Source organism: Lathyrus oleraceus, chromosome 3 (genome assembly GCF_024323335.1).
Source record: "Lathyrus oleraceus cultivar Zhongwan6 chromosome 3, CAAS_Psat_ZW6_1.0, whole genome shotgun sequence".
NCBI lineage: Eukaryota > Viridiplantae > Streptophyta > Magnoliopsida > Fabales > Fabaceae > Lathyrus > Lathyrus oleraceus.
In genome coordinates this window covers 25,903,977-25,916,505 of record NC_066581.1, presented here as the reverse complement: position 1 = coordinate 25,916,505, position 12,529 = coordinate 25,903,977, and the positions used below count along the sequence as shown (strand labels likewise).

General features: G+C 37.1%; 1 protein-coding gene across 1 annotated transcript; it reads right to left on the bottom strand.

Moving 5' to 3' along the window:
- Positions 1 to 2,642: 2,642 nt before the first annotated feature.
- Positions 2,643 to 12,069, bottom strand: LOC127132233 (mediator of RNA polymerase II transcription subunit 14). Its single transcript, XM_051061145.1, has 8 exons — positions 11,615 to 12,069; positions 10,225 to 11,301; positions 9,508 to 9,605; positions 9,250 to 9,424; positions 8,122 to 9,097; positions 6,995 to 8,013; positions 4,376 to 5,424; positions 2,643 to 3,775 (listed from the first exon to the last, which is right to left on the bottom strand). The coding sequence occupies exons 1-8, from the start codon at positions 11,828 to 11,830 to the stop codon at positions 2,971 to 2,973; spliced, it is 5,415 nt and encodes a 1,804-aa protein (XP_050917102.1). The 5' UTR covers positions 11,831 to 12,069; the 3' UTR covers positions 2,643 to 2,970.
- Positions 12,070 to 12,529: the final 460 nt, after the last annotated feature.

The following is a 12,529-nucleotide window of genomic DNA, read 5'->3' as shown; positions in this document are numbered from 1 at the left end:
TTTTTGAGAAATCAGGCTCATAATGGAGTGCTAGAAGTTATGCACGGTAGCACTCATAAGCAGTTGACAGATGTTCTGACGAAAACGATCAAGACTGATCGATTTCTCCACTTGAGGGATGGAATTGGTGTTGTTAGTTTTGATTAGTTAAATCCTGAATTAAGGGATGGTGTTGAAGGGTAATTCAGTACTTTAGTATTTTGCCTATGTGACATTATTGTTTGTTTATATAAATAGTAGTGTACTTAGCCATTAAGTATATAATAGCTGTAAGAGTGGTATGTATGTCAGTGTGTGTGTGTGCGCATTACCGTAACCGTTTTAGCATAGTAGTGGAAATTTGTTATTTTGTCGTCTCTCTCTTCTTCAATCTTCATCAATTTCACCTTGTGCACCAACAATTTTCACTTCTACGGTCAAACATTATTATCGATGGGGAAGACGTCAAATTATTTGTTGACGATGTTTGCACTTAGTGGAAAGAAGGAAAAACATTCGGTATATAGTGTTGGTGGAATTTAACATTAAAATACGTCGATTTGCGATTAGTTGAACTACGTTCGATGGAAAATTAAAGATTAAAACAACAATTTTTTAGTTTTTAAACTCTTATTTTCTCTTCAATTTAGTATATAACCCATATATAACTATAATAAAGACTACTATTATAATTTAAATTAACTACTATTTTCAAATTAAATACTAAAATAACCACTTTTTCAAATTATTTATCAAACTAACCACTTTTAAAATTGAAAAAAATTGCACGACAATAGCAGTAGGCAGGACAAATGGCGCAATCATTTTATTTTTGCACAAAGATGTCAATCCTAATGGCGCATGCATTTACCTGTCACAACTGTATGTGGCGCATGTATGCATCCACTTGATGCATGCGCCACTGCGTATGGCTCATATGTTATTTTTTTAAAGCATGCGTCAGTCAACATGGGCACCTCCTAGGACATAGAATCATGCAGTGATATATGCATGCGTCACTTGTAGTGGCGACAGATACATGCATGCACCACTAAGGTTGGCGCTTTAATGCAAAACTACAATGCATGTGTCATTTGTCCTGACTACTGTTTTTATCATGTAACTTTTTTTATTTAAAAATAATTAATTTGATAAATAATTTGAAAAGATGATTATTTTGATATTTAATTTAAAAATAGTAATCATTTCAAAAAAATCTCTTTAAAATATATGAAATAGGTTGATTTAATCTTTTAAATATATAAAACAGACATTTTTTTATGCAAACAAACACAACAAAAGTATACCATATGCAAAACTCTTCACCAGAAATGTATCACCGATGGGAATGAAACAATATCTCTTGGTAAATTAAATAGAAAGAAACAATTGTCTGATAAAGTTAGTTTATGTTAAGGTTATATGGTGAAAAATATGAATTGGTAAAATAATTTTTTTATTAAAAGTGACTTGAATATAAAATAATTTATATTTAGATATCTTTATACAAAATCAATTCTACTTAAAAGAAAAGTACATCTCTCGAAGTGATTTCAAAATCAATTATTTTAGAATTGTTTTTTTTTGTCTATTTGAAAAATTAAACGAAATATACCCAATGCTTTTGCCGTTACACCAAATGAGATGAATGATGCAGTCACACTGTCAACTAAATTACAGCCATTTGATCAAATCAACTGTCCAGATTTACTTTTTTTATTTTCTTTTAATTTTAAACACGCAACATAGGATAACAAAGAGGAGCAAGTATATCAAAACCCGTTCTGAAAAATATAGAAACCACATTCTCAAACTTCCCCTTTTTCAATCACTATTCATATCTAAATTGTAACATGTTTATAATATTCTTATGCATAACTTGCTTTATTCATCATAATTGGTCAGGGCTCAAAACAATATATTTAACAAAGTTTTATACTTTAATTGAGTCAAGCTCATAAAAGTATACATAACAAAGTTTTAAAGTTTTGCATAATTGTGTCAAAATTTATATCAGTATATTTAATAAAGGATTTTTTCACAACAATATGTTCAATTTAATAAAAAAAATTAATTCATTTCAATTCAAGCATTTAATTTATTAATTTCACAGTTTTGAATAAATGTCATGGTCGCGTGTGAATCAGAATTGCTCCAAAATAAATTGCAATTCTTCTCCTTGTTGACACGGACACTTCTCATCCCAGCACCAACGCATGTTTACTCAAACGTATCACCCCCCTTTACCATTTTTTGATTTGTTTTTGTTCACTCCATTCACAAAAGATTAACCTTCCAAGCTCTCATTGACAGAACAATGAACTATATGATTGTTGTCAATGATGGATCATTGTGTCTCCATCTTAGTTGACGAGTTGCTAATGGTTGCTGAGGTACAACCCTGGCCAGAAAGAGGCGGACATAAGCAGAAAAGAGGAAAGTTTGATTTCATTGTTTTCAATTTTTCAGAGCAATGGGTTTTGATAGACTTTTCCTCCTAATTATCCTGTGTTGTGGGTTTAAAATGAAAAACATAAAGAAAGTAAATCTGAACAGTTGGTTTGATCAAATGGTTAATTGACAGTGTGACTGCGCCATTCTTATGAATGCAGTGAAACACTATTCATACAATGTGTGTGATATAAAACGATGGAGGTATAGAATTCTGAGCATAACAAATTTCTTTTACTAATCAATTTATTTGAGATGTCATTATGTACAACAAAATCCACCAACCCAGAAGATAAAATTCAGATTCTACACTAACAGCAAAATATTGTACAACCTATTTCGGATCTTACGATCTGAAATGAGTCAAATGCTCAAATGCTCGTTTTAAATGTTAGAAATCTAAATTTGGTGCCCTCAAACCTAAGCTCCAATGTCAAATGCCAATGGGGGCATGGTTTCCATACCATAGTAAACTATGTATATTGACAGCACTAACCCAATACATATATATAAACATAACCACTTCCAAAATTAACAAAATCATGTTGCTCCAGAGCTGGATGTGACCCCACTACCACCATCTCTAAGCCCTTGAATACACACATGCAAATTTCTTTGCACGCTATCTGCAACTAATTTCAACCTACCTTGACTTACATCGGCTGCTGAGCTCGCACTAACCTGCACTGTCTGTGCCACCCTCTGTTTGCATTTTTCCCAATCATCAACACGCGACCAGCATGCCCTCCCACCATGGCTACCACTCATGCCGAGAAAGGATACATTAACACTTTCACTAAATGAATATCTCAACCTTACCGAAACACAGTAAGGCAACCAAGCAGCACCACCGGCAGCATTCACGTGTGGGATGTGAGCAGAATCTAGAACAACGGTAAGTGCAAAATCAACTGAATTGTGCAGACGATCATAATGGATGTTACTTCTAAATGCAGATGAGCTCTCTGAGTTCTCATCCCCATTCAACCCAACATGATTTTCAAGACATAATTCAATTCGTGGTTTTTGAGCTGAAACGACATCTCCAACTTGTGCCTGAGATAATCCCTTCTTCCAGGCAATTAACTTCAAGAATTCTCTCAAAACTGGTATAGGTAAGGTGAGCATGGTTATGAATGAAGCAACACGAGAAGCATCATAGGGCTCGGATGCCACCCGACGGCTGAAGTAGTCACATATTTCACTTATTTCAGATGGACTCAGTTCCTCTGGCGCAGGACTGGAGTTTTGTTGCTGCTGCTGCTGTTGGTGGTGAAATCGTTTTACACTTAACACCTGTAGAAGAAGCTGAACTCTGTGGACACTAACAGCAAATACATATCCCCTGCAAAAAGATGAAAAGACAGTGTATGCCTATTTAGTGTCTGATAACTGGAATAAGAAGGACGCTGCTACTAACATTCCAACAGCTAGTAGGCAAGAGGGACGCTGAATCAACTTAGACTGGATGTGTTGTAATTAATAACGTAGGGGACAAAATTGAACTTCTATAAATAAAAAGAATCAAAAATTATTATTTTTGGCCAACTATAACAGTCATATAAAGTATCAATAAGAACAGCAAACATCTGATGTATCATGTCCAAACTATAAGTTAACAAATAAATGATAAAAAAGCATTTTATTTTCCGTCTATCCAAAATTCAAATATGTTACATGAACTGACCAGCCAAGTGAATAAAGCAAAGAAACAAGTAGAAAAGGTGTAGATGAAAAAGATTCACAGACAACCCATTACCAATAACACAACTATAATTGATGTTTTTATTTCACCAATTTTCCCCATTTTTTAGTAGGATGGGAAAAGAGAGTACAAGTCCTACTATAGAAAAAGAAATACAAAAATCATAACCGAGTTGTTTAATGAAGTTTCTAGACAAGGGGAGGGGTGGCATAAGCACAGCAAGAGGGACAAAAAACTTACCCAACAAAAAATCGCAATGCAGGCTGCTCAGGGTCCAAGTTCAAAAGGGCACCTTCATTTTCCTTCAAGATGGATCCTAGGATCTCTTTCAAAAGATCTGGTAACTGGGCAAATAGCCATAGCACTCCAAGATACTTGAGAATGCCTCTCAAAACCTTTTTAAGAGCAACAAGAGGAACCCAACCACCTCCATATCCTCCGTCGTCACCAAGCCCAATAATGGCTGTGTTCAATTCACCCCTGACATGTGCTGGGACAACTGTTCCAGGTGGCCTTCGAGGAGGTACTGCTGATGTCATCAAAGCTAAGTTTGATGAGCCTGCTAAAGCATTTCCCACACGGTTTAAACTAGCTACTTGGTTTCCTGTCCTAGACATTGCGGCAGAGTTTATTCTGTTTCCATTTGCACCCGTCAATTGGGTCCCTGAATTTGGGTTAGTACTGTTTGAACTTGTCAGCCCACCGACCTGTTGTCCAGTAAAACTAGGATCTAATCCATTTAATTCCTGAGCCACATGTTCCATGATAAAAGGCCGAAACTGGGGGCATGGTAATGACCCTCCAGAAGGACGACCCTCTTTAGGAGGTGTGGCAGGCTGCAACCACACCTGATCTCCTGCAAAGCAACGCATGTCAACTGCAAACTGTTTCCGGTACATGATTCGTATCCAATAAGGACCACGTAGCACAACAGAGACATCAAAGGGCAAAAGTGAACTTGGAACAATGCCTGGGCCACCACGGCCAGCAGCAGCTAACATTGAAAGAGTTTGGTTAGAGAGACCACTAGCATTAGACACGCCAGTAACTCCAAGACCAGAAGCAGGCTGACCAACATTAGCTGTTGATGTTGAACTACCAAGATGAAGTCCTTGTGATGATATATAACCGGCCTGTTTAGGGAAAGATAAAGCGGCTGCAACACCCGGAATAGGACCAGCCCGTGCTGGCCTGGTTGCTGCTGCGAGAGCATGCAACGGCCCAGCAGTTAGCCGAATGCAATCCAGAAGCGACGAAACTTCAGCTCCATTTATGAAGTCTTCTAGAAACTGTAAAGAATACAAGCATATAATATAGTAAATATATAGGCCCGGGAGTTTTGGGGGATAGTGGGGAATCAGATAGGACAATATTTCATAATTTCATAAATCTATACAAAAGATTAACTTTCCATAAAGTAACTGATTTCTTATTAATTATTACCACTGAAGTATCACAATTAAAATTGCATCAATCATATCAGCAGACATAATCAGAAAGAAAAAAAAACAATAATGCATTGCACTTTTTAGTTTATATTGTATAAACAGGTGAACATGCGAAAGAAACATTTTCCATGCTAGGTTACCCAAAGATGGTATACATGTCCAGAGTAAGCATGAAATGGACGATGTACATGCAAGGGAGAATAATACCATGCAGGATTGTGAGTATTGAATCTGATTAAAGGAGGGGAAAACACAAGAAAAATGGGGTAGGGTGAGGTGGGAGGGGGAACAAATATCAGGGCCGGCCCTGTGGCTGTGCAGACAGACCCACAGCACAGGGCCTCCAACTTTAAGGGGCATCAAAAATGTAAAACTAAAGCGATAAAATATGATTTATTTCCAACTCTCCATTTAGAAAGTGGCAAAGTATCCATTTCGTTAGAATTATATATCTACGGGGCGCGCCTTGGCGATTGTTTCTTATCTTATTTATTGCAAAACTGTACTAGTTAACACAATTTATTTATTGCCAAAGTTGTCTGCTCAAGCTTAATCAGTATTCGATGTGGGACTTCAAATATCTCCATATTGACAAACTAGATTTATCAATATTTGATGTCGGACTTGAAAAACTCCATATTGACAAACCTCTTACACAATAATGATCACTTTGAGCATTCCGTTTACACAATGGCACTAAAACATTGGCAGAAACTGGAAGAGTAGAACTACCGGGGCCGCCTGGGCAAGTGTTTCTTATATCTTATTTATTAAGAAACTGTACTGGTTAACATAATCTATTTATAGCCATATTTACCTGCTCAAGGTTAATCAGTATTCAATGTGGGACTTCAAATATATTGACAAACTGGATTTATCAATATTCAATGTGGGACTCGAAATATTTCCATACTGACAAACCTCTTACTAGTACATGGGTTTTTTATTACAACAATAATGATCACTTTGAGCATTACATTTACACAATGGCAGGAATTGGAAGAGTAGAACTACAGGGGAAATTAATTCGGACACTTAAAATTAAGTACAAATATAAAAAGCAATAAAACATTTTACATCTCTTACATTGATTGTCCTTTTGGATAAAATTAAGTACATTATCTACAAATATAAATTTAAATATAAGTTTTTTTATAAAAAAATTGTGCTTTTATATTAGGGCCTTGTTTTTAAGAGTAGAACAGGGCCTCGACATCGGTTGAGACCGCCCTGACAATCATGAAGGGATATTGTAGCATTCATAAATTTTTAATTTTACACAATCTAAAGCATGACAAAAGAATATGAGCATCAGTTGCACATTTCAAAACTGGCACGAGAATGCAGATTTGGGGGAAAACTGAGGAGAACAGCAATCAAATAGCAATCAGTTGAAGCAAAATAAACAAACCTTGGTATGAGGCCAAAGTTGATCAGGAGATACATGCATTGTGCAACCCTCTTTACCAGATTCCCATTCAACAACAAAACGAGCAAGGACACTTGAACCAAAGCTAAACCACAAGCTCAACAGCCCCACTGCCTCAATTCTAAATGCCCTTCTCATCTGTTCCGATAGTTTGTCTGCAGTATCTGAAGCCATCTTGGCACCAGATATTTTGACATCATTATTTGTAAGGAATTCTTCCGGTTTCTCATCTGCTCTTACACCAAGCAATTTTCGCATGCCAATGGAAAATGTTTTTGCATCGGCTAGCCTTTGAATATCAGCCACTAATTTCTTTATGCTATCTTCCTCAACAGATTGATAGCTCAAAACAACACCATCTGGATCATAATGTATATGTGAATCTATATCAGATGTATTAGCAATTCGAACACCAGAACCCCATGGTGTATTACTGCTCCCTTTCTGAAGCTCCCATAAATCCCTGAAGTGCTGGTCATTTATTTTAACATCCCAGTACATACAACCAGGTCTGCCAAGTCGCAAGCAAATATGTTGCCATGAATCACCTCTTGCAGATGGAAGTCGAAACCAAATGTTAGAGGATGCACTTCGCAAACCTGCTTCTTCAACATATGGTATCTCTAACGCATCCATCTGGCTGGTTAGCCTAGCATGTTTAATGCAAAGTGAACTATGCCTGACCACATGAAGAAGAGCCGCTACATAAATGCTAGATGGAGCATTTCCTTTATTTGCTTCTGTAATTAAACTTCCATAACTGCGCCCTTCAGCTTTAGGAATCACTTCTGGGGTTATACTGCTGTGTGGCAAAGACAATTGAGAGCCACGTGAATCTGAAATCTTTCTTCTCTTGCAGATTCCTTGATTTTTGACAACACCTTGAAGAGATGGAATCGAACTCAACATATCTGATGCTGTTCGCTTACGAGATTTTTTATCATGTTCAGATATACCATCCTCACTAATGGTAAAATTAACTGCACATTCCAGGCCCTGGGCTGCAAACATTCATTTTGCTACAGTCATATATGGGTTAAAGAAAGGTAGAAAATGTAAGTATGGATATACTGAGCACAATAAAGATGAAGACACAGAGAGCATCTTACACACGGCAGTCGTATCACATGAACTAAATCCAGCAGTCTTGAACGATTCAACTGGTGGTACATTAGGTCTGGAACTAGGTGCAGATATTCGAGAGCTAGGATGCCGGGGAGGAGATACTAGAGATGAACGACTTCCAGATAAAGCATCATTAGCAGTATCTTCATCCATTGCAGTAGAGGAACTAATGTCCACTGAATGCGGAGATTTAACAGAAGCCAAATCCTGCTCAGACTTTGAGGCAGATAACTGTATCCCAACGGTGCTCCTTCCTTGTCCAGTGGGAACTGAGCCAACAGAACTGGATTGAACTGGACCCTTCACACTGTTTGCTGAGAACAAGGAACCATTGTAGTGAGTAGTTACGTTATTATTACTAACCTGTGATATCTGCATACCCCCTTCCCACTTTGAAGATGGGATTCCGGCCTTTAAACTATGACTATTCATTGGGACAGAACCATAATGAGAAGGAAGAGATGTATTCAATGGTGAAGAAAGATTTTGAACAGGAAATGGAGGTGCAGAAGATGCTTTCTCAAGTCCAAAAACTTCATCAACTGTTAATGAAAACACTGATGGGTGATGGTCTCTAGCAATGTGTGTAGAATTCTCAAGGCAGACATCAGAACAAAGTTCATGTCCAGACGATTGATTTGGACAAGCAGCATTGGGAAAAATGGAATGTAACTTTTCCCGGTCCCCCAGGCTTAAATTCATTTCATCTTCAAGCACCTGCATTTGTTCTATATCAATTTTCTTGAACCGCAACACCTGATTAAGGTCGCCAAATAAATTGTCTTTTCCAGATGGATCTGGTTGAGTCTCTAACAACTTAAACAAGGATCTAAAATCTTTATCAAGTTGCATGAGCAGGAAGTAAGAGCTTCCGCAGTCTGGAAACCCCATCATTAGCATAGCTGAACCATTCAAAACGGTTTTGGGTATTTTGACTGTATTCAATCCATGCTCATATACCTGCAGGGTGGCCAATAACCCATAAGTCTCAGGAAAGCAGGTGATCTGAATAAAAGTACTGAAGAAAAGTACCCTCAAAGACAATTCAAAACTGATTTAGGAAGTTTTCTTTGAACAGCAAATAGAGAGAATAGAATAATAGGAAAATATACCTCAAGGCCCAAGACCCTTCCAATAGATGCAAATAAGTGCAACATACTTTTGCTTCTCAAACTTAAAAAGACCTCGGCTGCAGTCATAGATCCCTGATTTAAAGCTTCTTCACATTCTAACAAGGCAGAAGAGACAACTATATTTTGTGATGATTGCAGAAGGAATCGGCCATTCCTGAATATGAAACAGGGGAATGATTTGAAAATGCCTTAACTTAAATGCATGAGACTAAGAAAAAAACAGGTGAAATAAGGTACCTGATACTAATTCCAAGAGTAAAAAAAGAGGAGCCATGAGCACGCACGCGAAGTACCTCGTGCCCTTCAGAATCCTTAGCGCATCCCATATCTTCCTTCTACAGATAGAAACATCTTTATTTTAAAACCCATCAAGATTCATTAAATAAAGAAGGTAGCGCACAAGATTACACATGGAAAATCCACAAGGTACCATGACTGAAAACATCAAATTTCAACAATGGTTATAATGCATAACATAAATTAAAGGTCATTTGGTGAACAGTATTTCACTGAAAAACACATACGTGTCAACAAAGTAAATCCCAAACAATTGGCTGATAATGCAGAAATTAAAATTAATATATTTTTAGCCAGAACTTGTAAATCCTGTATCCTTTAAGCAACACAGAAAGCAAGAAAATGTTTTTTGAGCAGAGAACTTTCACAGATGAAAAATACCAAATTCAGAATTTACCTAACTACAAGTATTTCCTGCACGAGCAATTATGAAGCACAGTAATCACAGTGCTAGTGTGCTATAATGTTATTAAAAAATAATACTAATAAAAAAACTCAAAATTAAGACTCTCGTAGAGTTCTATGAAACGAAAAGAATGTGAAGTAAAACCAAAAAATGTGACACCAAACAAGGGCATTAAACAAAACCTCAATAGAGTCATACAACAGAAAGCCCAGTACAAAATAACAAACTGAAATTTCTTCAGAAAATCTAACCTGCTTATATTCAATGTCAGGTTCACCCATATGAGACTGGAGCACAACATCGTCTGCTGTTCTACAGACCTGGACCTTTTTTACCAGTTCTCTTTTAATTTCCAGCAGCCGAGTATACCTATTGCAACAAATAGCTCTTAACAACAACCCCTCAACATCAATGCAACTCTGGTCTAAGAAAAATTCTGCCTCCTTGCTGGTTAACGGATCTATGACAAAGTTACTGTGGGTGCACTTTATCTGAAGGTCTGATCCAGGTTCAATTTTTATAAATGGGCAGGCACCTGAATCAGACATACCAGCATTTTTATCAAAATCTAACCAGTAAATAATTTTTAACCCGGGAGTACGTAGACCAGATGACTCAGATTCCCCATCAGCGTTCTGCACAGAGCTTGAACTTGCCCCATGACCAGTGCCACCATCAGATATGAGCTCAAACCGAATGGCATCTTTCCATCTTCCATGTCGAAGGGATTGCACTTGCCTTATTACTGTGTCCATAACAAGTGCAACACATAGCTCGTGAAGAACCGAGTACAATATCGAAAAAGGGTTTTCAGCCGCTGCCATTCGTCTCTCCAGATCATCTCCAAGCACATATCGCCGCAGTTCTTCCAACTTCACAGGCTTATTTTTTTCACCAACAAGCAGCTCCAAATGCAATATTCTCCACAATGACATGTGTCCTCGGTACCCAAGTGTCAATAAAACCTGAAATTCTCCATCCACCCTAACCATTGCAGTCCCATCAGAAACTTTAATACCAGAAATTTCTTTGGGAAGAGAAACTTCAAGCAACTTAGACCGAACAAGCATGTCCAACTTCTTCAAAGCTGGCTTTTGCTTATCTTCAGTCAACGCATACTGAGAACCAACATCTTCTATACACTTAGGCAAACGCTCGTAACTCCCCGTGAGAAGAATCTCAATGGCAGTCGGAACATCATAAACCGGTGCCCGAGCTTGCTGAAGCCCCTCATGCATGAAAAACAAAGAATCCGCAGCCTGAGTAAAACACATGTCGTGATTCGAAACAGTCGAAGACAGTTGCTGACAGTGCTGTATCAACGGAACCTGAAAAGCCAGAAATTATAACCAAATCCTCACATAATTAAACCTTCTTTCTCATGCTCCAACACTAATTCATATCGTTATCATAATCATATAATACAAAACAAGACAACTATCATATCATCATACATAACCAGCACACTCCATATATATAATTTTTTAATCATTATGAATCAAACCTTACAACACTAACCCTACCTATTATCAAACATTAAACATAACCAACACAAACTATACATAACAATCAATAACAAGAAACCATAACAGAGTTGAAATTCAATAAGAGAAATCAAACGAGATAAAAAAAAAAGCTTACCTGTTGGCACCATTTCGCGAGGACATTGAGTCGGATCATCCTCTGCCGAGTCTTGTTAAGAAACTTGAGCATGCTAATCTTCTTATCAGTATCGGAAAATTCGGTGGACCTGCATTTATCGACAAGCTCCTTCAGAGAGTTGTAGGAATCTTGACCGGTACGAGAAACTAGGGTGGACAACTGCACCGTCTGTTGCCCTAATTCAGCCATCGCCATTGTTAGGGTTTCTTCTGATCTGATATTTGTCAATGCATCAACGCGAATTAGGGTTTTAGGTTATCAAGAGAATGATTAAAGGTTGAATTAGGAAGAAGAGAAAGACGAAATAGAATTGATTTTTTGGGTTCGGCTTGGTTTCGCAGTCTCACTCTACCTCTGAGTTTATGTCTTTCACACATTCGCTCGTCTCTCTCTGTGTATATATTATATTATTTAATTTGACTAATCAAATCTCAACAAATCCATGGACAATTACACATTTGATCCAATACTATAGTATGTATTAATTTCTTAATTTCTTAAAGATATTGAGTATAAGTTACTCATTGTATTACTTCTTTTATACGAAATTAAAAATTAAGTGTGTTTGAGGATAATGAGGATTCAATATGGTGAATTTTATCAATGGTTGAGATTAAAGATCTTGAATTTTAGCTATGGTGATTGATGAAAATAATGTTCAAACCTTTCTCCACTTTCAAACTCATTAAGCATGTGTTTAGTATGCATTGGTGAGGGCACTTTGCTAAGAAAAATGTGATATCCATGCAAAAGTTGTATCTAGTAGCTTCTCAATACCCAAATCAACATTATATCTAACTCATCCATTGAAGTGGTACTCAAAGATCTAAAAAAAACTTTAACAACATGTTTACAAAATTTACAATGGGGATTATTAGTATTTAATTTGTCCTT

Coding starts and splice junctions, on each gene's coding strand:
- LOC127132233 (XM_051061145.1), bottom strand. CDS start 11,830: ATGGCGATGGCTGAATTAGGGCAACAGACGGTGCAGTTGTCCACCCTA. Junction 9,606..10,224: donor CTGACATTGAATATAAGCAG/GTTAGATTTTCT, acceptor TTCTATCTGTAG/AAGGAAGATATGGGATGCGC. Junction 3,776..4,375: donor GCATTGCGATTTTTTGTTGG/GTAAGTTTTTTG, acceptor ATCTTTTTGCAG/GGGATATGTATTTGCTGTTA.